At 45.3% G+C, this 26,532-nt stretch overlaps 1 protein-coding gene across 4 annotated transcripts in view; it reads left to right on the top strand.

The window, feature by feature from the left end:
* The window catches only part of CLIC5 (chloride intracellular channel 5), a 183,527-nt gene that overhangs the window by 142,023 nt on the left and 14,972 nt on the right, over positions 1-26,532 (top strand). For 3 of the 4 annotated variants that reach the window (XM_003266209.3, XM_003266208.3, XM_030796495.1), the window contains one exon: positions 25,354-25,535. In XM_003266209.3, coding sequence (XP_003266257.2) covers positions 25,354-25,535 — 182 coding nt within the window. Of the gene's footprint in view, positions 1-25,353; positions 25,536-25,950; positions 25,986-26,532 lie in introns of all 4 variants that reach the window. The other variant, XM_030796494.1, reaches the window with a different exon arrangement.

Raw genomic sequence — 26,532 nt, 5'->3', positions numbered from 1 at the left:
AGGTGATGTATGCCTGTAGTCCCAGCTACTCAGGAAGCCAAGACAAGAGGATTGCTTGAACCCGGCAGGTCGAGGCTGCAGTGAGCTATGATCATGCCACTGTACTCCAACCTGGGTGAAAGAGCAAGGTCCTGTCTCTAAAAAAATTTTTTTACATGTATGTCCACCTGGGATCTCAGAATGTGACCTCATTTGGAAATAGGGTCTTTGCAGCTGTAATTAGTTAAGGATTTGGCGATGAGATCATCTTGGATTTAGTGTAGTCCCTAAATCCAATGACTGTTGTTCTTATAAGAATAGGAGAAGGGCCAGGTGTGGTGGTTCTCGCCTGTCATCCCAGCACTATAGGAGGCCAAGGTGGGTGGATCACCTGAGGTCAGGAGTTTGAGACCCCTGTCTCCACTAAAAATACAAAAATTAGCCAGATGTGATGGCACATGCCTGTAGTCCTAGCTTCTTGGGAGGCTGAGGCAGGAGAATGACTTGAACCCAGGAGGCGAAGTTTGCGATGAGCCGAGATCACGCTGCTGCCCTCCAGCCTGGGCAACAGAGCGAGACTCCATCTCAAAAAAAAAAAAAAAAAAAAAAAAAAAAAAGGAGAGGAGAGGACACATACATGCAGAGGAGAAGGCCATGTGAAGACAGTCAGAGACTGGGGTGATGCTGTCACAAGCCAGGGAACTCTAAGCTTTCCGGAAGCTGGAAGAGGCAAGGAAGGACACCTACTAACACCTTGATATTGGAGGGGTAAGGGGAAAAGTCTCTGTTGTGTTAAGCCACCCAGCTTGTGGTACTTTATCATAACAGTCCTAGGAAATGAATATGGCCCCTCAGAGCCATCGTGGGAAAGAAGAGTCATTGCTGCTTTCCCGGCTGAGGACACAGAACCAAATGAGAGGACCCATGACTTGTCTACCCCCAAGACAGAGCTGGCTCTCGAACCCTCGTTTTCAGACTCCACACCCAGTATCTTTTCCTCTTGGCCACAAATATCTTCTTTCATACTTGTCAAAGTGCCCTCAGAAAGATTATCTCATTTGAGCCTTCCAGATTTTTAAAATTATAAATGGTATTTACATATTATCCATATTTACAGTTCTCCTATTCCCAAGGCCAAAGCCAGTTTCCACCAAATGCCACATATCCATTTCTTATAAACTCAGTACTCTCCAATTTTCATTGTTTCCCCTTCTTCTGTTTCACCCTGTTTTCTTCTGTAATGAGACTTGCCCTTGTGACTCCTGCTTCCCCTAACTCATTTGCACATTTCAAAGCTCCAGCATTGCTGCTTTCCCAAAGAGCCTGTCCCCAGATGTGCTATTCCACCTTCTGTTTAACAAGACACCACACATTCCTTCCCTGGAACTATAACTTGCCCACACCCCTCCCTTCCTCTTTTCTTATCTTTTCTCCCACCCAATACCCCCGAGTTGTGGTCAACTGGGTCCAAAGTTCTTAGGCTTAGGAAGCCAGAGGTCAAGGCTCCTGTAGGGCTTGCCCTCCTGTAGAGAGCAGCATGGCTCCTGTGTTATGGTCTCAGAGCCCCACAGCCCCTGACCCAGGAGACAGTCCATCCCCTTTTTGCTTTGTGTGAGCTCCATGGCTGTGGCCTCTCCCCAAGAGCATCAGCATTCAGGCCCAGGCTTCCTTCCACATGCCGCCCTACATTACTTTGCCATTTGTTTTCCCTCTGGATATTCAGCTGTGCACCTAGTTCTCCAACTTTCTTTCTTTAGAGGGTTTCTCTTGTATTTTCATTTACTTTCTCTTGAGCAGAGCCCTCCCTCCCCTCCACCTGGTCACTAATGCCCCAGCTGCCATACACACACTGGCCCAGCTCATGGTCCTTTTCTGCCCTCTCAAAATGAAAGCATGAGAAAAGCCAACACTGTTACATGGTTCTCCATGGTGGGTCACCTCTCCACTCCTGTGGTGGCTACAGGAACCACTAAGTAAAATTTCCCTGTTGTTCCCCAAAGCCTCGTAAGTCCTCAGCTACCACAACCGAGACCCCATCATGGGAGCCATCCCAGCAGTACTGGAGTAATGGAGAGAATCATCCATTAGTTTGTACATTCAGTCATTCACTGATTCATTCAACAAACCACAGGTTATATAAAGTGTCTACAAGTCCAAGCTAATATATAAAGGCACTGCTTATGTGCCAGGTACTGTGCTAGGTTCTGGAGTTGTCAAGGCAACGAGACAAAGTCATTGCCCTCCATGAACTAACAGTCTGCAGGGAGCTGTAAAACATGTAAACGTGCCATTCCTGGCCTGGGTTTGAATCCCAGCACTTCTAGCTGCACAACTTTACCCAAGAGGCTTATTCTTTCTGAGCCTCTGGCTCTGCATCTGTAAAATGGACTTTACATTCAGTTTCTTTATCTGCCAACAAGGCAATTAATAATATCACCAAGGTTTGTAATGCAGGTTCATCTATTTTATAACTCAGTGCATGTAAAACCCTTAACGCAGTGTCTGGCCTCGTAACTGTTAAATTTGATTATTCCGATTATTGCTATTAGCACAAAAATGGGACCAAGATGAATAATGACATCAGAAACTTCTGCTTCAGCTCTTGCTTCCCCCCTCAGTTAGCTCTTCCAAATCTCCCACCCATTCAGTCTATTTTCTAGTTTTTAAACTTTGTTGGTGCATGGTTCTCCTCTCCAAAGTGTCATCAAGGAGCGTCAGTGGCCTGGCCCAACTCTCATACCTCAGCAGCCTTGCATTTTTGTTTGTTCCCCGAGGGACGATTCTGTGCTCCGTGTTTGGGCCTATCACTGTAGTCGCCCCTCCTCTGTAATTTCTAGATCTGGGTCCCCTTGGTCTGCAGTAACCAGATACTGCCTCCATGCCCCCTCCTCTCACTCTTTCCAATCTGCTCTTCACTTCACTTAAATGTAGACTGGATTTTCTCATGACTGAGTGGCAAGACCCCACATTAAGTCAGGTGCTACTTGGGGAAGTTGCTTCGTTTTCTTGTGCCTTAAGATCTCTCACCCACATCCCTGGTTTTGGGGAGAAGGATAAGGACGGTGTTTCTAAACATGCTGTGATTCCCATTCAGAGAGGCAGGCGACTGTGTGTGGCTCAACTTGCAGACTCTAAAGCCAACTGCTTTAGAGTTCAGAGTTCAGACACCAGCTTTGCTTCTTGTCCTTGTAATATGGCACAGTTTACTTCAACTCTGTAATGCCTCAGTTTCCTCATCTGCGAAATGGGGGTAATAGCTGTGCATACCTCATAAGTGTGCTTGGAATAATGCCCACTATCATGTTCAAAGTCAGCTGCTGGGACCGGGCACGGTGGCTGACCCCTGTAATCCCAGCACTTTGGGAGGCCAAGGCGGGTGGATGACCTGAGGTCGGGAGTTCGAGACCAGCCTGACCAACATGGTGAAACCCCGTCTCTACTAAAAATACAAAAATTAGCAGGGTATGGTGACAAGCACCTGTAATCCCAGCTACTCAGGAGGCTGAGGCAGGAGAATCACTTGAACCCGGGAGACGGAGGTTGCAGTGAGCTGAGATCACACCATTGCACTCCAGCCTGGGCAACACGAATGAAACTCCACCTCAAAAAAAAAAAAAAGTCAGCCGTTGTTCTGAGCAGTTATCTCGGGTAGACAGTTGTACCTCAGCAGAGAGTTCTGGTATAAAAATGCAGTTTGAGGGGTTACACATCTTTAGATGATTAAGACAGTGCCCAAGGATCAATCACATGTATGGGATGACAGAGGGAGACGAGTCAAGGAGGAAGAGAAAGAAGGACTAGCCAGGGAGGATGGAGGAAATTGGGGATAGTGGGGAAGGCATGAAGATGGGAAAGCAAGCTTTGTTGTTGTTGTTGTTGTTTTAAAAGAGTGATCTGTGCTATAAAATGCTGCAGAGAAGGTCCTGGGAGACTTTTGCCTGCTGTGTGCAGCTCCCTGAAAGTGTCCTTGGGTATCCTTTTCTGTCTGCTTTTCTCACATGGAATCCACCCATTACTCAGATTCTACACAACCAGAGAGAGCTCAGTCTGATGGAGGAAGCACAAACCCTGCTCCCTTAGAAAGGGGAGGATCAGTGGGTGATGGTAGGGAATTGGATCAAGAACCCACATGGGAGGAGTGCTCATGACCCTGAGAAAGGGCATCTTTGAGATGGGAGAAAGCAGCACTGCATTTACATTTGGCTGGAGGGGTTCCTACTCTGAGCCCCACATTCACTTTTTCAATCTTGCAGGGAAAAGTTATGCCCTGGGTTTAGACATGGAGGTTCATAGAGTGCTGAAGTAGAAGGCTTGAGGGAGGGCACAGTGTCAACCATGCCCCTTTGGCACATCCTGCAGCATCCCTGTAGTTAACAAGCAATTAGCTCCGTCCTCCCCCTTAATCATGCTCTCTACCCAGCCTGCCTGGCACATGGAGGAGTTCAGCAAGGGCCTGGGCCTCCACCTTCTGCAAGCCAGTGCCTCCACCTCTAGCAAGTGTGGCTGTGAAACACCCCTCCCCTTTGGCTCCTTGGGTTTGTCTTTTCCCTAAAGGGGTTTCTTTGACACCTACTTTAACATGTCCCCCACTCTCTGTCACTCCTAAGAGGATGTGAACTTCTCCCTCTGAATATCTGTCTTACATTTTGCATTTCTTACCGTCAATCTGCCATTTGAACAGACTCTAAAAATCCCTGCAAATCTCTTGGCTTTCAAGAAATTCATTTTAGTTACTTATCATAATCTAGGCAGAAAGTGCTATATTTCACTTTATTTTCCACAATCTCTCTTTCCTTATGCTTCAATCCTAGCAATACACATGATTTATTTCATGTTCTGTCCACATCGCATATGGCAGGTAATTAACAAATGGATCTAATGTGCATCTTAAACGCTCTATTCTGATGAACTAATTTGAAAAGTCTCCTCCCCCTTTTTAAAATTTCTTCCAGCTCTGTCATGTTTCCCTCAGATACAGGTAATGTCCTACCAAGAATTGCCATCCTTGTTTTTGGTGCCAGTGTCGTATTCTCATGTGCTTTTGCCCATTTTCTTTTTAGCTGGAGAGGAAGTAGGCATGCCTATGCCTGTAGCCTAAGACAAAAATTCAGTATTTCTCCTGCTCTATTCATGCTGACCACCTTCCATCCATCCTCCTTTTGCACAGCCCACTTCCACAGGACTCCCTTTCCCCTAGCGAGAGGTCTGAAAAGCCCCAGGTGCAATAGTATCTCATGTGTATCACATGCAGTCTTGGGGCTTAAGCTCTCTCAGGCCTCTCAGGCGACCTGCACTAAATGGTGTTTTGCCCAATCTGGATGATTTTAGTCTTTCAAGGCTTCCTTTGAATTCCCTCTTTTCTTCCCCCTTCAAGTCCACTTTTCTCTCTTATTTCCACCTCTGTATTCCTCTGTCTTGGGGGGCCTTCTTTCTGTTTTAAAATTTATACTCCACTTGTTCCAGAAGGGTTTTATAGCTACTCACAGGGATGCATAAAGCACGGCAAACCAACAAAGGCCAAGAGGAGGTGAGAAAGAAAAACAAGGAGACTACCATCAAATGGAGCCCTGGGTGAGCTAAAACAGTCGGGGCAGCCCCGGGGCCTTCGTGCGCCACACAGAAGGTAGACCACAAAGTTGGCTCTAAACTTGTGAGGAGACAAAGCAAAACAGGGCCCCTGGTCAGCTGCAGCTCGGTCCTCCTAGAAGGTAAAAACAAACCAGCCTCCCAGAAGAATAACAAATATTCCTGCTGTGAGCCACAGGCACGGGGGAGCTGTGGTTTCCATTTTCTTTGGCTCTCCCCTCCTGCGACTTCTCTTTCAGGCTGCTGTAGACTCCAGGCCCTGCTGACTTCCTGCTGCTCTGACTCCTCTCCATCTTCCCCCACCTGTGGGCTGTGCTCCTCCCCATCTCACAACCCCTGTGTTCTCTCTTCACCTGAAACTCACTTTCTTCCTTTCTCTCCATCTTCTCTGGAAGACTCAGGAGACCTCCCTGCAGCCTCAGGCTGGTGTCACCAACCTCCCTGCCCCTCTCTGTCCATCCAGGACATGGGACACAAAACAGCCTGTCTAGGCTTATCTATTTTCATCAAGATGAATGGGCTCCTGCACTAAGTGTGCAAAGGTGTACCCCTTTCACTCACAAGGTTGCACCTAGTTCTCTTTTTATGGAAGACTCTGAGATGTCCTAACATACTCTTCCTAAAATACTTGTCCTAATAAGGTGCTTCTAACTTCCTAAAGAAAGCCCTAAAAACCTTTCTTGGTATCTGTGATGTGCTGGGCACGTACTCAGATTGCATTGCCCTTCATTAGTTGTAACTGCAGTGGCCGTGTTTTCCAAACTGAAAATCAGATGCCTAACAAATTGCCTTCATTGAAAATAATCAAATTATAAGAAATTGGTACTGTCCCAGGAAATCCAGGACACATGTCCCCAAATGAAAAGCACCTGGTTAGGGCTAAGCCCTCTGCTTCTCCTTTCTCTCCAATCCAAGCTCAAACGTGGTTACCAGAGGGTGAGGGAGTGTACCCTAGTTCCCACCACCTCCTGGTTTCCAATTTGTTGCTGGAACAAAAAAGTAGCCATTAGCCACACAGGTCCCTGAGCAGTCTTGGTTCTGTTTCCAAGTAAAGGCCAAGCTTTCCACCTCCCTAAGGCTCACATCAGAGGCTCCTCTTTCTGGAACCTGGAAGCGGGCAGTGTGCTCCCTGGGCTTATTCTGGGAAAATTGATTGTCCCTGCTACATAGAATGGAGGAAGACTCTCGGGTTATTCTAGAAACCTCAGTGAGCTTATCTCAGAATTCGGATGATCATTCCCACTGAATGGGAATGTGATTGAAGGAGTACATTGTGGTTCTTATTAACACAATATCAATGACTGTCATCCCGCCTCTCTCATTTTCCTTTCTCATCTCCTAGAGCCCTCATAAAAGGCAGCAGGGGCAAGCCAGCCACAGGTGCATTCCTCGCTCTTTCCTTGTCTTCTTGTTCCATTCAGGCCCGAATCTTCAAATTGCTCCAGTCTTCTCCTTCTAAGAGGTGCCACCTGCAGTGGGTCATGCTCCTGGCTGATGCTGCTAGAAAAAGAACTCATCTGTATCACTGGCGGTCTTTCTTTTCCTTCCAGGGTCTCATGGTTTGTGTCCCCAACAACCTATCCCTGTCCTCCCATCTTGCAGACTGCCTGGTGTGACCACACCAACAGACTGATTCCTGCAGCCTGCTCTGGTCCTCCCTACCCGGGGGTCACAGTGCCTCCTTCTCTTCGCTCCCTTTTAATAAAATCTTAAGACTCTTAAAGTAAACATATTAAGCAAGATCATCCTCATTTGATGTATAGAAAATTTAGGCTTACACATTTCAGCTCAACATTAGAAAGTTTACAATTAGGCTGGGCATGGTGGCTCATGCCTGTAATCCCAGCACTTTGGGAGGCTGAGGCAGGCAGATCACGAGGTCAGTAGTTTGAGACCATCCTGGCCAACGTGGTGAAACCCCGTCTCTACTAAAAATACAAAAATTAGCTGGTCGTGGTGGCACGTGCCTATAATCCCATCTACTTGAGAGGTTGAGGCAGGAGAATTGCTTGAACCAGGGAGTCGGAGGTTGCAGTGAACCGAGATGGTGTCACTGCACTCCAGCCTGGTAACAGAATGAGACTCCGTCTAAAAAGAAAAAAGAAAAGAAACTTTACAACTAAATCTGTAGAATGGACTGCCAGCAAAAGAAGCGAGTATCCCATCAACAGAAAGGACCAAAAAGAGGCTGGATCTTTGGAGGTAGGAACTGCGTAATCTAAGGTGTCATTGATTGTATGACACTATTATTTTAAATACTGGCTGGGCACAGTGGCACACGCTTATAATCCCAGCACTTTGGGAGGCCGAGGTGGGCAGATCACTTGAGGTCAGGAATTTGAGATCAGCCTGGCCAAATGGCAAAACCCAGTCTCTAATAAAACTACGAAAATATTAGCCGAGCATGGTGGTGCACACCTGTAATTCCAGCTACTTGGGAGGCTGAGGCAGGAGAACCACTTAAACCCGGGAGGCAGAGGTCACAATGAGCCAAGATCATGCCACTGCACTCCAGCCTGGGTGACAGAGCAAGATTCCATCTCAAAAACAAACAAACAAACAAACCTCTAAGAAACAACAACAACAAAATGCTATCACTTAAACAAAGTGTTTTCACTTAACCTCTCATATTTTGATTGTAAGATATTGCCTGATTTCACAGATGTTAAAGAGTGAAAAAAACGTGCACCTTAGACTTGATGAGATATAATAGTGGACTTTCACAGTCCTTTCCAGATCTAACCTTTTATTACTTCCTTGAGGCTATTAAGTGACATGTCAGACCCTCCTTTTACTTGACCTTGAGCTACCCTGTTGGAAAGAAAGTGAATCAAGTTCAACATTGCTTCTAAATTGCTCTGGGATAGCTGTACTAGCTCCATTTCCGGTAAATAGCAACTCTGCTCTCTGTCCCTCTTGCCTGGAAACGGGTAGCTCTTCCTCGTAAGTCAGGGCTTGGCAAACTTTCTCTGTATAGGGTCAGATAGTAAATACTTTAGGCTTTGCAAGCTACACAGCCTCTACCAGACTCTGCTCAATTCTGCTGCGGGAATCATAAAGCAGCCACAGATAATATGTAAACAAATAAATAGGGCTGTGTTCCAGTAAAACATCATTTGTGGACACTGAAATTTGAATTTCACATCATTCTCACTTGATGAAATATTATTCTTCTGACATTTTTTCCAACCATGCAAAAATATAAAACACAAAACAATTCTTAGCTTGAGGGCAGCATGAAAGTAGGCAGTGAACTGGATTTAGTCCTTGGACTGTAATTTGCTGACCTCAATCTTAGGCAGGCCGTGGCTGTTCCTCAACGGTAATACGGAGATTCTAATAGCACCCTCTCTTGAAGATTTGTCATGTTAATTAGATTAATTAATGCATATAAATCACTTAGGACAGTTCCTGGCACACAGTAGGCACCAATATGTGATAGCTATTGCTGCTGCTGTTGCTGCTGCTGCTATTAATTTCACAATGCTCCCTCCACCTCCATACCTAGCGTCCACCCTTTGGACTGGGCAGCCCAGCTTTCCCTGTGCTGCCCTCTTCTGGCAGGCAGAGGAATCGTCGCCAGAGCCAGCTGATAGGATTCATTCAAGGCCTGTGGATTCGCAAGGGTCTTTCTATACAAAGATTCAGTTTTATCTAAGCCAAAGCTTAGAGGGTTCAAACAAGGCTAGGTCTTCTTCAAGGCTCAAAGCCACCTTCCATTATCTGTCCTCCGCACCAAGGGAAGGGCATGTCCACCAGGCCTGACGGATCTACCATAGGAAGTCCCTGGCTGCCCCTCCCAATGACAACTGCCCCCAGATGCTTCTTTCTTCCTTTCCTCTTCTCCTTCTACAACCTCGAGTCTTTACATTTATGAACTTCCTTGACCTAAAATAAAAAAGTGCTTGAAAGGATTCAGAGCGGCCTGGGAGGGCTGTTAGCCTAGAACTAACAAGCCCCTTATTATCAAAGGCCCTGTGCTTTCCCCCAAGCGTCATGAAAGCCACTGCTGCTGGGAGGGGGGTAGGTGGGGAGGAGGGTGGGGGGCAGTGAGGTGGGGCATTTTTTCCAGATTCCCAGGATGTGGTGAGCCGCGTTTAAAAGACAGTGTGTATATTTATTATTCCAAACCACTTCAATCATAAAGTGCTTCATGCCTTCTCCCCTTCCTCCGTCCCAGCCCCCAGCCCCCGTGTCACAGTGGCCCTGTCTCGAGGGCCTGGCCATCCAGGGGATGGGTGCAGCACCCCCTTCTCATTCTGCCTTGTGCTCTGCCACGGGCCTGATGAGAAAGCTAAGGCCATGTGTACAAAGCAGCAGGAAAGTGAAACCTAATTACCCTGTAGCATGCTCAGAAACAGAGTCACTTAGGTGGCCGTGGGGCTCCATGTCTACTCTGTTGGAAGCAGTTCTTTTGGAGGACAGTTGGGTCCCAGGAAGACCGCCGCAGAGGCCTGGGAGCCCCACGGTGGGCTGTTATCAGGCTATCTTGATGAAGGCTCCTGGGTGGTCACGCCGACCTCCACAGCAATGCGGATAACATGTGACCATCTCACCACTTCCTCATAAAGCAGCCATTGCTGTCTCCTTTCAAAAACGCCTCTGGTCACAAAGGGACCCTTCAGGCTGCCTTCCTTGGCAACCCCTGTGTGCAAATAGCCAACTAGGGGTATTTTGTTTGTTGGTTTGTTGGGTTAAAGTTTTGCTTTGACTAGCATTCTTGCAAGGAAAAACAAATAACCTAGGCTCGGTGGGACCCACCTCGGAGGTCTGGTGGGCTCTGCACTTGCATGTCCTTGTCTCCTCCCTCACGGAGGGTCCTTGAGGCTGAGGGCAGGAGGGAGAGGAGGGGGCAAATGCTTCCTCTGGCCCTTCCCATGAGCTGCCCGAGGGATTCCTCCAGAGGGTCTTTGATTTGGTTCATTATTGATGTGGATGCTTGCAATTTATAATTTAACAAATCTTGCCCCTGAAACGAATCCTTGGGCAGTTGTAAGGAAGGCGGTTGGTGGCGGTGTGGCCTGTTGAATGGGGCAGGCATGGGGAGAAGGGGGTGGGGAGAGCTGGGCCCTGCGTGGGTGGGCGCATTCATTAGTGGAATTTTGCTGTGTGGGCTCCCGGACTGGAGTAGAGCGGAGACCACCAACACCATTCCATGTGGTGGAATTTCCCGCTGTCTGACCAGAATGAGTTCTCCTGGCCTGGTCTGGACGCAGATCAAGACCTGGGGAATAAAGGAACATTAAATAACTGATTTGCACATGAATTAAATGCTCTTTCACCTCTTCCTACCGTTAGCTACCTCATCCTATGCAACCACACCTCTTGTCTTTGTACAGTCTACACATAGGAACCAAATACGTTTCTCAGTCTCTCTCTCTTCCTCCACACACACACACACACACACACACACACACTTATGCACTTCGTGTGTGTTCTGATGTTCCTATGTACTGGCAAAGGCCATCACATACCTCCTTAGACAGGCTCATTTCAATTAATCTAAAAGAAAGTGCTTACATGCAAAATTATATTCATGATGGGACACAATATAAGTCTCATAACTTTACCACTGAGCACAGGATATGCAGACCACAGAAGTACAGTAGTGTGTCCATAGGTGTGTGTGTCTACATTTCATTGTGTGTGTGTAGGTTGAAAGTATCACAGCTGGTTTATACAATTACTACATTCATAACCCCTTGTCTGTGGTTAGGACGTAGCTTTGAGGAAACTTTTTCCAAGTTTCTGCTGACCTTTAGGGGAGAATAGCTCTGGGTAAGTTAACCTGTAGAATAGATTCCCTCGTTTTTGGTAGAGCTGGGGCTGAAAATGACAAGATGTGAAATCCAGGTGGTGTGCTGAACCTTCTAGCAAAAGCTTCAGCATTTCTCAGCTTTTAAAATCTTTTGCTACCAGCTAGTGTTGCAAAGACATAAGAATTAAAACCAGGGATTAAATCTAGTCTGGTATTCTGACTTTATCAGCAGTTTAGAGAGGATAATTTGTTGGGAAAAAGTTGCTACATGGAACTTTGCCTTTAAAACCCCAGGCTTTCTTTCAAATCCTGCTCCAGAGCCGTCTTGCAGTAAGGCACTCCACCCCACCTCAAGCTTGTTTCCAGGCTGAGGCGCAGTAGCCTCATGAGTTAAGACAGGCACAGTCTTAAGGCTTAAGCATAAAGCAGCACTTCTCTTCATTCCTCTTGTTAGCCAGACCATTTTCTACCTTGTGCATACATTTGAATCCCCTGGGGGTTTTAGGGGAAGAATAACCCCCATAGGTTCTTAGTTGGAAGGGACCCCTGTAACAAAAGACAGATTAACAAGAGGAAAACAAGCAGAAGTTTATTAACATGTATATTTCCTATAATGAGGAGTTCTCAAAGAGGTGGCTTTGAATTCTAGTTTCACAGCACCCTCATCAAAGGACAGTAAACTTTTAGAGATGTGACAAGGGAAAAAACACTTTGCTCTAGGGGCAGCAACTTGGGGGGATAGCAAATGAATGGCAGATAAAGGCCAGTTAGCAAAGCTCGTTCAATGTAGATTCCTGCAAGGCCATCTCCAGGAGCATAAGAGTCTTAAGTTGTTTTCAGTGGTTCTCTCTGGTAGAAATGGGGAGGCAAGGTACGTTTTGTCTTTGTAAATCTACGTCCTGCTTTTAGACAAACAGAGGGAGGGCTGAGAGCTTTACTGCCACTGTTTCTTCTGAATTGTCTTCATCTCAACAATCCTTCCGATTTTGGGGGTGGCATATCCTGGTTTCCCACAGGGTCTTGTTACGAAGCAGATATTGAGGTAGTGGATCTGGGGTGAGGCCTGAGAGCTCCCAGGCGATTCTGACACTGCTGGTCCAGGGCTGTGCTGTGAGAAACTGGGTTCCTTCCGAGCAGCTGTCTCTATGAGGAAGCGTGCTGGGTGTGCCTCCTTCATCATTGTCACCCCAGACCCCAGCTCAGCGTCTGACCTAGGGCAGATGGTCCATCAATATTTGTTAAATGAGTGGAAAAAAGTATCCCAAACACTTCAACACGCCTCTACTTTGTCTATGCCTTTGCTTGGGAGATGATGACGGGGCCTCATCAGAGCCTCGGGCACATCCTCCAGCCACTTCCTGTCCCGGCTGTGGAACCTCACCTTTTAAATCTGTCCCCATGTTGCAGACTCCCCTATGCTCTGACTGTATTTATTTAAAACTTCCCAGTCCCCATTTAAATCCTGTGATGTTCTGCGACTAGCATTGTCTTTGACGTGAGAACATACAATGCTTTTGTAGCCTCTGTTATATGACATCAAGCTTCATGGTGAATAATCTCACTTAGAACCAATCAATAAAAGAGTGCAGGAACCTTAGCAGCTCCCCTCACTAGGATGGCCAGTGTGCTGGTGGGCTTTGCTGAAGTGGAATTTTTCTTTTCACCATTATTTTTATAACCACATTCAAGGGAAATTCTATTTGGTGTTAAAGGTGATACTTCACCAAGCGCCAAAAGAGAAAACATAGAAGGTTAAATTCTAGAGTGTTTTCAGCTAGAAGCCAGAGGTCAAATTATTTTCCTAAGACCCCTGGTGGACAAAGCATTTAATGATCTGGATCACGGTAAATAAAATATGTTTCTCTGGCCGGGAGCAGTGGCTCATGCCTATAATCCCAGCACTTTGGGAAGCCGATGGGGGGCGGGTCACAAGGTCAGGAGTTCAAGACCAGCCTGGCCAATACGGTGAAACCCCATCTCTACTAAAAATACAAAAAAAAAAATTTAGCCAGGCGTGGTGGCAGGCGCCTGTAGTCCCAGCTACTTGGGAGGCTGAGGCAGGAGAATGCCATGAACCCGGGAGGTGGAGCTTGCAGTGAGCCGAGATCACGCCACTGCATTCCAGCCTGGGCGACAGAGCGAGACTCCATTTCAAAAAAAACTATATATATATATGTATATGTATGTGTATATATATATATATATATGTATATGTATGTATATATATGTGTGTGTGTGTGTGTGTATGTTTCTCTGTGCTAATGTCTAGAACCTCTTCCCTTCCAGAACATTCTGGGGAGGGGAGGGTTGAGCCACGTGATTTCTCAGACCTCCTGCACTCAGCTCTAACTCTGATGGTCTCATGCCCACTGATGTTTGCAATGATAGTTATCCATGTTCTGTTTCCATTGTGGGGACCCCAAAGATGAGTTTTACTCAACATTTTGCCCGGGTCTGAAACTGCCTCAGTTCTACCTGAGTCATTTGGCAGAGAGGTTGGTGCTAACCTATGCTTCTCTCTTGGCTCTGATAACAAAGTGGCTGGGACTCTGTGGGAGGGTATCTCAGGCCAAACTAATCGAATCCCTTCATCCATCCTCAGAAGACCAAGGGCTACTATTATACAAAGAAAGGGAACTGTTGTTCCTCTACAGAGTTAAAGCTTGTTACATAAGTATATACACAGAGTCACATGATTTTAGGGTCCTTCATCTTTCCTCAAACCCCACTGAACAGCTTATTCTTTCAACAAATACTTATTCAGTACCATACGCTGTGCAAGGTGCTAGAATAAAAGTGGAATAATGAGGCTGAGCGTGATGGCTCATGCCTGTAATCCCAGCACTTTGGGAGGCCAAGGCAGGCGGATTATGAGGTCAGGAGTTCAAGACCAGCCTGGCCAATATGGTGAAACCCAGTCTGTACTAAAAATACAAAAATTAGCCAGGTGTGGTGGCACGTGCCTGTAGTCCCAGCTACTTGGGAGGCTGAGGCAGAAGAATTGCTTGAACCAGGGAGGCAGAGGTTGCAGTGAGCTGAGATCGCACCACTGCATTCCAGCCTGGGTGACAGAGTGAGACTCTATTTCAAAAAAAAAAAAGCGGAATAATGACATATTGACATATAGGCAATAGCTATGTATATTGGCAAATGTTGTGTTTGGCTGTTTGTAATAGAAGCCTGACTACAGTGGCTAAAGCAAATATGTATTTTATTAGCAAAACCTATATAGCATTTTACTATAAGCCATGCCCTGTTCTAAGCACTCTTGATAAATGTTTACTTCTTAAGAGGAATTTGCTTTTCTCACATAAGAAGAAGTCCAGAGAGTAGAGAGTTCCAGGCAAATGTAGTTGCTGAAAGAAGTTGAGAATTGAGCTGCTGCTTAGAGCTCCTAATTCTCCATCTTTAGTGTGTGACTTTCATTCTTGTTTCACAGGTTGGTTGCTCCTCCTCCAAACATCACATCCACGTTCCAGACAATGCCAGCTGCATCTGTCTTATCTTTTCCGGAAGCCCATTGATTAATTTCTACCGATATCTCATTAGCCAGAACTTGGTTATTTGGCCTTCTGTAGCTGCAATTCTGGGAATCTAGGAAGATGAGTATTTTCGATAGGGCACATTGCTACCCTGAAAATATATATATATATATATATATATATATATATATATATATATATATATATATATGGGCTCTGTCTTCTACTTGTAACAAATAAAAGGAGACTGAATTCTTGTATATTCAATTCTTGTATATTCACTTTCAAGTTAAGGTGATTTTTTTTTCTCTCTCTGGTGAAAATACCTGTCCTAGCCATTGCCAAAAAGGACACACTATTTTAAATTCTCCTCTGGTGTTGGAAAAATCTGAGTCATTTACCCTCTACTAGATTTCAGGAAACAGAAGTATAAAATTGCACATTTAATTTGCTACACACTTCAAACTTTAGGAGATGCAAGACTCATGTAGTAAAAGCTGTGCAACTCAAACATCCAGTGGGTAGCTTCTCCCCACAAACTGTAATTTTTGTTGGGGCACATTAGGGTATCCAGGGAACTGCTCTGAGCAAGGGGGAGGGAGGTCCAGGTGAACTTGTAGCATATCTGGGGAATTCTGTGTAAGTATCAGTCACCCCCAACCTTTAAGGTTGCCCCATTTCACATCTGTTATGATGAAGGCTTTCGGCTGGGGGACTGTGGTTCTGGCTGTAGAGTCAGAATGAAAGGAACAGCTGAATATCCCTGTTCATGTCAGCATTTCAGGGCAGAGGATGAGTCAAGCACAATGTTTACTGAGCAGGGCCAGAGGCAAGAGCCACTTTTTTCTTGCAGCTCTAAGAATTTTTTGTTGCTTTTTTTGTATGCTTTGTTTCTCATACATCAGCATCATCACACATTGCACATACACGTTGTACATAACAACTGCTTACAGCATGCCGGGCACTGTACTAAGCCCTCTGCAGGTGATGACTCAATTATTGCTCCCAGCAACCCTCTAAGGTATGCCATGTTATGATCTCCACTTTGCAGAGAAGGAAACAAGCACAGGTTAAGCAACCTGCCCAAGCTAGTATGTGTCAGAGCCGGGACCCCAGCCCAGGCAGCTGGTCCCATGATCTGTGCTCTTGACTTGCGTATATTAACATTTAATATAATCCACTATTTAATATGTATTGGTGCTGAATTAAACAAGAGTGTGTCATTTAGGAAATGGTGACCAAATCAGTTCACGATCCGATGAATACTCAATGAATGACTACCATGTGTATTTCCTTAAATATACTCAACAATTCCTACCTTCCCCATAGGGTCCTCACCCAGCAATCCATGTGGGGAAAGGGGCACAAAGTTGGCCCACAGTGGGCACCGAATAGATGCCTGTTTAACAAATGAAAGAATGGGCAACTGGAAGAGAATTTGTAGGATATTCACAGAATCACCAAATCCAGTAATTATTTCAATCTAGCATTGCAGTGGCACAGAGGCAGTTTTTAAGTTTGTGAGTGGCTCTTATGTAAAAGATGTGGCTATTTGAGGATGAAACAAGACAAAATGTGGTGAACGTATTTCAGCCTAAGTGTTTTGGGGGAGGGAGAATTGAGAAAGTCTCTAGGTCTAAACGCTGGAACGGATGACTGATAAAGTTAGAATCTCTCTTAACCAGCTTATTCCAAGTTTGTGAGCATCAGCATTAAACCTAATCTATGGCCTGCTACTTAAAAATAACCTGTTATAAAGTAACCATAAAAAAACTCACAGATTTCAGCCTGATTCATTTGGCCACATAAACTACAATCAGCATTAATAGCTTCCGTCAGCATTTATGCCATACTTTCTATTACCACGATGGGCTTTACAATCATTTATGAGTTTCTGGAAAGTCTAATAGAAAACACACGTACATGTTCTCTGTGGAAAATGCACAATAGATTTTTGGGGAGTTTTTTGTTTGTTTGTTTGTTTGTTTGCTCAGGGATAGGCCAGAAGGTGTCGCCACTGCCCCACGGCTAAAGGCTGGGCCGGGTTCCCTAACCAGAACTCCCCTGATGGCTCCTGAGCTCGCTAGCTCTGCAGCTTCTTCCCACATTCAGTCAGCCTCTCTCTCTCTCTCTCTCTCTCTCTTCCTCCCTTCTCTTGTTGATAAATAAACATTCAGGCAGCTTACATGCTACAGATGAGTACACAAAAGGAAACTTAATTCGAAGACCTAAGTGATAATCTTTCTCTTCAAATCTACTGTGGCTTTTAAGAGGTTTAGAAAATTATTTGGATCTGGAATCCCTACCTCCCTTCATACTTTAAGAAAATATTATACTAAAGGCATGCTAAAGTTGTCCTAAATGTTTACCATGCTGGTGTTTTAAACATAGCCAAATACTGGCCAAAGTCTCTTGCCTTTAAAAAAATATATGCATTTTGTCATTGTACTAACACTTCTGAACATATGCCAAATATAAGGGTGATTTGTGGAGCTGTATTAAATAAAAAGATGCTTCTTTATGTGAATCCTCTATAGAGGTTGGGGAAGCAGCTATATGGAGAATCTGTGTCTTCCTTAAGAAAGTTTCTGAATTCCTTGGAAATACATCAGAAAACACCCCATTCTCCCCATCACAGAGGAGGGTGGGCAACCAACAGTGTCCTATATCCCAACCCACTATAATTGTAAGACTTAAACCCTATCTTTCAAATAAAGAATCATTTACTGGCCTCTTACTGGAAAGAACTATAGGAGCTTGTCATTTAATTCATCCTCCCCTCTGAGGCTGAAATTCTTTCTAGAACAAACAAATAATACCCATGACACCACGTGCTGCACACTCTCTGTAGCCTGGCTGACGCCACACGAGGGAACAGTGGGGAATCTGTTGAAGTTGCCATTGCATTTTGCTTTCTCATAAACTGCTGTTTGTCTTTCCGCCTTTCCTGTTTTTAGCAGTGCCTAGAAACGGAGGCCTGGGAATTGCCTCCCCTATGTGAGCCCCTGGGTTTTTCACAGCCAAGGCCAATTTGACAACATCCTCCTCTCCGGCTATGAGGCCAAGTCCAGTGTTCTTGGTCCAGTGCCAAAGGTGGACATGAACTCTCTAAACTGTCAAACTAAGAAAATGTGACACACCCATGTGGCCTGGAGAGAGCAAAGCCAAACCCAAAGAGATGCTTGGAGGCAACTGTAGATCCCTAACATGTTAGGAAAGGCAAGAGCGAGCTTCATCCTGCCAGCTCTCGAGGATTCTCCTTGGACCTAGAACATGCTAGGATGTTCAGATAAACTTCACTTCGGACACTAACTTCTGCCTTGAGCTGACCTCTTCTCTCATCTTTCTCTCGGTGTCTTCTTCCCCTTCATCCTCTCATAAACCCAAGTTCTATAGCTGTAATAATAATAATAGCAGTTAACTTCAATCAAGTCGCACTCTGCACCAGACACTAGATGATGTGAACCTGTGAACAAGTATAACTGAGGATTCAAACCCAAATCTCTTATGGCAGAGTGAATGTGCCGCTCTGCTACTGTGTTTGTTATCAGAAGCCATGGCTCCCCAACATACTCGACCCAGATTCTCTGTTTCTTCCTCGATGAAACCGGTGACATGCAAACATAGCCAGAGGGCCCAGGCACAGCAGAGAGCGTCCCATCGGACCTGATAGAAAGCCCCCTTCCCATCTTCTAAAACCTTGCTGCCATTTCTGACTTCATGTGGTCTAAGAACCTGGTGTAGACATTGTTTAAAAGACAAAGGGACCTGAAGATCAGCGCCCCCTTACCTGCCATGTGTCCTAGAAAGGTCACTGTGGATGAGAAAACCCCAGTTTCCACCTGCTTTATAATTTTGCCTTTGTGTCATTCATACTCATATAACCTAACTGTAACTGGGCCACTGTTCTCTCTCTTTAAGGACTTTGGCAACTGAGAAAAAAGCTACATGACTCATTTCTAAAACCTGAAAGATGAATGCAGATCTTTATGTAAAGTTTTCTGGTGGGGGAGGGGATTGGTCACACTGCCCATCACAGAGCTGAACGTCCTCAAAATCCCCTTAGAATATCTTTGTGTCTTCTCAAAATTGAGCTCGTTATAGCAGCATCTACATTTCTGCCTGCTTGGCCTGCACCTGCCCTTTTCCTCACCTCCCCCCCCAGTCCTCCCGGGCCCTGCTGGGGCTCCTGCATCCTGCTTGCTCTTGGATCTTTGGGCCTAGTCCATCTGACCTCTCTCAGCGTCTCCTCCTCTTGTCCTAGCTGCCTGTGGAAAGAAAGGCTTCTTCTTCCAACAGATGAGTAAGTGGTGATATTCTTCTTATTATTATTTTTTGTTTCCATCACGTTACCGTTCACGTTTTAAACTATCAAATGTCAACAAGTGTGGCCATCTTTGTATTTTCTCTTCAAAAATATGTGATGGCCAGAGAAATCTCCATCCGCCATGGTCTTCCTCAAACCACCACTGTACTTTTTTTGCACCCTTTGGTTATATCAACATGACCTCAAATGAGAAGATGAAAAGTAAAAACTTCATTCAGTGCTCCAGGTATTTCTCAATATCTGGATATTTCTTTCCTCCTAGGAGAAATCCATTTGGATTTCTCACTTTTCGACCAGATGTTTCATTGTCACACAGCCCATGTGACAGCATTGGCCCCTAGTACAGGCAGAGTTGAAAAGTGATGTGATGGGTCACGGTTGCCCCTCTACTCAGAGAAAACTCCTTCTAGACCTCATCACGGTCGCTGAAAGTACTAAGAATTATATCTGAAATCAAGCATTGGTAGCAGAACACAAATATATTACCAAATTAATTGGAAGGTAAGGCATGGGGCAGTCATGAAGGGAGCCCCATCCTCTTTTGTCAGAGGAATTAGAACACTTTGCAGCACCTGTCAGGCCATGTGAATACCCAAGGAGTGATGGGACAGTCCTTGCACCCAGAAGTGGCCTTACAGAGTGGAAGGAGTTTACGTTTTAGCATCTAACAGCCCTGTGCTTAAATCCTGGGCTTTGCACCTGAATTATAATAGGGCTAATAGATTGAACATTTTTTTCTCTCTGCCACTCTGAGTACGTGATTCTAATCTGCCCTAGGCATTCATTGGCCTCAGAGAGATTAGGATTTCTGTAAAAGGAATTCTAAGAGAGAAAAAAGAATTCAATATTCAGCTTCTGATCTTCAAAATAGCATTTTCAACAAGACAGTAGACTTTTACCCAACCTATTGTCTTAAGATGTTCTAAACTCTTTTATTTCTCAATTTTTACCCATCAAAAACCCTGCCTGGAGGCCTCGACTCACAGAGTAGAAACAGTTGTACTGGCTATGCAGCGAGGCCACAAGGCTTTCTGCTCTATGATTGATGGGCTATTTGACCTAGGAAAACTAAAAGAAAAGCCCACCCTTCCTAGCACAGGGGAGCTGGGGATGAAGAAGAAAGGAGAGGCGGGGGTGGGTCAGGGAGCTAGAGGATGTTAAGAGCTCCATGTGGTGCTTTGCTTGGGTATCCTTCCAGATTGTGGAGGGAGGCAAGCAGCCCATCTGTAACCCCCACCCAGCATCCCCATAGTTATTCTGGAAGGAAGCAAACGGAAGAAATGCAGAACCTGTATTTGCTTTCCAAAGCCTTCCACCCATAGATTCCAGAACCCCCATCTCCCCAGTGCTGTGAGGTCACAGGGGCCTAGTCCCTGACTCCCAGCCCCCCTGACTCAGGAAGGAGAGCAAGGAGGGGCGGGTTCTCTGGGAAACTGAGCATTTCAATGCAAAAGAGACAGAATTCTCTAGAGGGACTATTTAGATTATTACATCAGACTAGGTTATAATCCAAAATGGACGAAATTAAAGTTTTTGTTGTTTTTCCACCACCCAGAGGTTAGGAGCTTGTAAGGAAGACCATAGCAGTTGAAAACAAAACAAGGCACATTTCCATTGTATATCCCAGGAGTAGTTTGAATGGTTTAAGGACCAGCTATGTGTGTGCTTGCATAAGCGTATGTGCCCTGGGTAAGTCTAAGACTCAGTTTCTTCATCTGTTGAATGAGGGTGAATAATATTTTCCATCTCAATAGCCTCACTGTGTGTTTAAATGGTGGCTGCATAAACATCCCTAGCTCAGTGCAGGAATTCAGTGAGTGTATTTCCTTGCTGGTGCTAAGGTACAGAACTAGGGCAATAAAAGGAACAAGATAGGGCAGAGGCTACTCGGCCCAGGCCAGTGCCTAATAACCACAACCTCCTTCTCCATGGAGAGTTGAACAGACACCCATCTAATCTGCAGACAATGGTCACAGGTGGGTTCCTGGTTTTTATTTTGCTGCAATACACATACAAGGGAAAGACCATATATGAGAAGTTGAGCGTGCAGCCACCTGGGCCCACAGAGCTGTTCTCATTCTTTCAAAGACCACCTTTGATATCTGCTCCTCTCCATGTGAATTTGGAGCCCCAGGGGTCGGCTTTGCCTTATGCTCATCAGGACCTGTGCTGCACTGAGCTCGCCAGCAAACCAGGGCTGAGCTGTGCCTGCAAGAACTTGTTGGAGGCTGGGATAGAGTCTTGGCTCCCCAGTCCCCATTCAGCCTCCATGCCCTGGTAAGAATATATTATTTTCTTAGCTCAAATTGCTGTTTCCAAGTCATTATTTCTCTACGACGAGAAAACAATATTGGGTCTTATGTAATATCAACCTCAATGAATCTGGAAGTGATCATGGAATGGGTGGATTTTTTTTCCTCCTTAAAAAAGAGAAAAATAAATCTAAGATTGTTTGCATATGGCTCAGAATATTTATGAACTATTCCCCTTGTTTCCTCGTCACATATTTTACCCAGTGCATTTGTGTGTGGTACAGAATAAATCTTTATGGGGAGCAGAGGCGGAGAGGGGAAGAAAGCAGTTAAAACACTGGGTATCTATCAAGTCCCTGGGATGTTAGTGATCCTGCGTCTTGGGTGCCCCAACCCTAGGCTCACTTGCTGTAGTTGGAGGGATACCCCATCTAGCTACTCAGAGTAATTATTTGGAGTGAGGGTTTCAAATACAAACACAAGGAATTAACATCTTTTTGTTGCCCTAGTTTTTTTCACATCCTCCTTGTTCTTACCAGAGCAGAAAGTTCAAATAGTTTCATGACCTGAGTACCATCAGCCAAAAGAGATCATTAAATTCTATGGATGGCAGATTGAGCCAGGATCAGAGGAATGGGTTGGCAGGTAGGAGGAAAAGAATTGGTAGAGCGTATAGTGGGTACTGCCATTTGCTATCCGATAATATGGTAGTGTTTTAGCACACAGGCATGTTGTGTCTATTTTGCTATGGGTGTGCCTTTCAACACAGCTTATCACCAAGGAGCATCCCAAGGGAGTATAAGGAATAGGGCTTTGGCTGTATACTAAATAAGTAAGGGAAGCAAATCTCCAGGCTATTGATTTTCCTCTCCAGGGAGTTGGCCACAAATTTGGAGATTCTTAAAATCACCCATTCTCCACTGCACCTTGGGATTTTCAGGAATATATTGGCCAAGAGTATGGGGCAAGGAACAGAGAACAGGAGGACCCCACATTTGGTAAGGCAATAGCAACAACTACGATTAATTGATGTCCTCGTATAGGCCAGGCACTGTATTAAGTGCTTTCCCTGCATTATCTGAGTTAACCCCAGCAGTGGTCTTAACAGGGTGAAGGATCCCTAGTCCCGTTATTGAGATGAGAAAGCAGAAACTCAGTGAAGTAGAGGAACTTGTCCAAGGTCACATGTAAGTGCCAGGATCAACGACATTTGTGGGATTTATGAAGCCTTAAGGCAATACAATAAGTACCAATACGGAATTCTTGAAATCAGATCCAAGGGCTTGGAAGGGACCCAGGAAAGTAAGAGACCTTGAAGCTTAAGGCTCAGCAGCTTCCCAGTGAATCCACCCTGGGCAGCCTTGAGATTTAAACACAGGTTAGCCCCAGGCCATGCTGTCCTTTCCCTGTTGCCTTGTCTCCTCTTTCTCTACCACGGTTGTCACCAACTGCAGCCTTCACATTCCTGGTCAAAAATACACAAACCCAAGTGAGGAGACTTATACACAGAGGGTGCCTTCCAGAATGTGCTGACTTAGAAAGCTCCATGGAATGTCGCAGTTGCAACATAAATCAACAATGATTCCGGTCACCAGACTTGATGCCTTCCATCTCAAGGAATTACCGGAGGGATATATAGAACTATCTTCCCAAGGAACTTCAATCACTGCTCTAGGCTTTTCACCAAATTTCACGATAGTTTCCAGACCTGGTGACATGGGCACAGACTTGTGCAGCAGCCCACTCAGGTCTCCAGGACCATTTGAGATTAGAACCTGCAATGTCTCATCTCCTATCGTATGACTCTTTCCCTCAGATGATATTAATTGGTCAAATTTTGACAGGCCCAGTATTTGATTCTTCCTTTCTTCATTATAATCAAGATTTTGCCGTAATCTCCAGAAATGAAAGGGGTAGAGGGATTTGAGCAAGCAAACAAATAAATCACAAGTGCTTCAGGGAGAAAAGCATAATAAGCATTGTTTAGTACCCACCCTCTGCCACTGCCTTTGAATAGCCTTGCAATCCCATCACAGTCTAGACAATTATTAAGGAATATACTGCATTTTCCCAGCCCTGCTTACTCTATTCTCCCAAACTGGAAACACAAAGCAGATGATGAAGTAGTTCAAATGCCACACCAGGGAGAAGAAAGTATTGAGAAACTATGCCCAACCTCCAGGCGGTTTTCAAACATTCCAGTAAGTGTTCAATTGATTTATCTTGGGCTGGTGTCATTCCATTGTCTCAAACAAAAGGCCTTCTATGAAAAGACAAAAAGTGGGTTATGAGAGGAGTGGCTAACAAGCCACACTTGGGAAAATCTGAACAAGAGTACAGCCCTCTTGGCTTTGCCTCCAGAAGGCAGTGTCCCCCTTGTATCTACTGGAATGAACAGCAGGATCCACTTCCATTATCTCAGTGTCAGGCTCTAAACCAGAGTCTGGAAAAACAGCTGCTGGGGATGGGGCTGATGACACAGGTGCAGTGAATGATGCCCTGGTCAGCCATCTCCTCCATGTTTGTCCTTTGAGCTCAAGTAGAAAGTTTCTATGGTAGTGTTCTCTGATTAGAATGGACTATGAGATTCTGGGCAAAATGATTTTCAGTGATGATGGCTTCCCACAGTTGTTCTTTTGGGTATTTTGTCTACTTTTGTGTCTAAATAAATTATGTGACAGATAATTATTTGAGCAAGACTGTAAAAGCCTTCTCCCATGTTATCTTCCTTTGGGTGTTCATTCTTTGAGTCATAATCATGACAGCTTTCTTGCAGCTGGGGGTTGCACATTTGTGGTGGAGCCCTTCCATTTGAGATAGCAGTGATTTTTAGAACAAGCTTCCCTAGAGTAAACCCAATTGTTCTTCCCTGGTACCCATCACTTCTCTGGGGATGACATCAAAAAGGGCTGTTCTATTCCCCCCTGTCATGTCCCCCTGAAGGCCTTGTCCCCAACTCTTCTCGGGTTAGGTTAGCTATAGTTAATGCTTCCACAATATCTGATGCATATCTCTGTCCTGGAACTTCTACATAGTTTATATTTACCCATTTAATAGCCTTTTCTTCCTAAAAATGTAATATGTAGGTTGATGTGGAATATTAGCAAATTATAGATAACCAAAACTTTTTAAAAAAATGGCTAGTATTGGCCAGGCGTGGTGGCTCACACCTGTAATCCCAGCACTTTGGGAGGCCAAGCAAGGCTGATCATGAGGTCAGGAGATCAAGACCATCTTGGCCAATATGGTGAAACTCTGTCTCTACTAAAAATACAAAAATTAGCTGGGTGCAGTGGCTCGTGCCTGTAATCCCAGCTACTTGGGAGGCTGAGGCAGGAGAATCATTTGAACCAGGGAGTCGGAGGTTGCAGTGAGCCCAGATCACGCCACTGCACTCCAGCCTAGTGACAGAGTGAGACTCTGTCTCAAAAATAAACAAATAAATAAATAAATGAATAAATTGGCTAGTATTATTGCACTTACTGCAACCTCTGCCTCCTGGGTTCAAGCAATTCTCCTGCCTCAGCCTACCGAGTAGCTGGGACTATAGGCGCGTGCCACCATGCCCAGCTAATTTTTGTATTTTTAGTAGAGATGGAGTTTCACCATATTGGCTAGGGTGGTTTCAATCTCTTAATCTTGTGATCTGCCTGCCTCGGCCTCCCAAAGTGCTGGGGTTACAGGGGTGAGCCACCACACCCAGCCTGTATTTCTATATTTATGTATTTTTTTCAAAGCAAAAGATTAGCTAGTGTTTATTGTTTGGTTAGGGTTTGCCATTTCAGGCTATTTAGTACACTTCTACTGCATTATGTTAATGGTTTCCAGGTATTCTGCAGTGTGTGGGGAGCTGGCAATGTGATGAGGGGGACAGGATTCTAGATGAGCTACTCCACTCTGAAGACCCTATGACTGTATCCACTGGCAAGAAGTTTGAATAAAGGCCCTTCTTTTACTCTTTCATGCCAGCCCTTGAAAGAGGCCTAACCAAGGCTCTAAAGAAATTGGACGACTACCTGAACACCCCTCTACCAGAGGAGATTGACGCCAACACTTGTGGGGAAGACAAGGGGTCCCGGCGCAAGTTCCTGGATGGGGATGAGCTGACCCTGGCTGACTGCAATCTGTTGCCCAAGCTCCATGTGGTCAAGGTAAGAGAGCTCTACCCACAGGGGCCTGCAAGATCCAGCTCCATCTTAGGCCCAGGTCACCTGTGTGGATGAGTCAAGGACAGTACCACCTGTTGGTCAAGAACCTGGACCCTGAAGTCAGGTAATAAGGACCCAGGGTCACCCTCTGCTGCTTGTTGGCTGTGTGGCCTCCTTGAGCTTCAGTTTTCACTTATAAAATAGGCGTATATTGCTTACTTCAAGGGTTGGTGGACGAGAAAATACAGCGTGAAAGTGCTTGGCATATTGTAGGGGCTTAATATGTGTAATAGTCGCAATTATCATTGTTGTATACAGTCATATCACTCCAAAGGCCTCTTCCTCATAGGATTTCCCTGGCCATACCCCTACAGCTCTATTAAATGTGCCCTCATCTGCATTTTTTCTTTGTGCACAGACCCACCTTCTCACTTCCTCCAGCAGCTTCCTAGGGTGAGCCCACATCATTTTCCTCATCTATCAAATGAAGAGGTGGAGGTTGCAAGAGGTGATGTCACTTTCTTGCTATCATTGCACTTACTAACCATCTGCAACATGTAGTGTCATCCTCTCCTATACAACAAACCCTGGGAATCTGAGAGTTGGAAAGGACATTTAGAGGTCATCCAAAACAATCTCCCACTTCAACCTGGACCACTTTCTGCTGTTTCTGTGACAGGCTTTTGTGAAGCTGTGACTGCAGTCTTGGAGAACGAGGAGCCCTCTGCTTAATGAGCCAGCCCTACCATGTTAGATAGCTCTGATTATTAAATCACTGTCCTTTACAACGAGCCCAAGCATCCTCCCTGCTATCCATTTGTTCTCTAGAGTAACACAGAACAGCTCTGCTTGCCTTCACCTCATTTGAAGACAGTAGTTGTATCCCCCTAAGCTCTGTAAATGAGCACTTCTTCCTCCATCCTTTCCTGACCCTCGTCAGCCTACTATCAGATAGCCATACTGTGCTCTATTTTACACATGCTTATATCTTACTGTGTCA

This window comes from Nomascus leucogenys, chromosome 17 (genome assembly GCF_006542625.1).
Source record: "Nomascus leucogenys isolate Asia chromosome 17, Asia_NLE_v1, whole genome shotgun sequence".
NCBI lineage: Eukaryota > Metazoa > Chordata > Mammalia > Primates > Hylobatidae > Nomascus > Nomascus leucogenys.
Note: the sequence above shows the minus strand (reverse complement) of the source record. Positions and strands in the feature narration are given on the sequence as shown.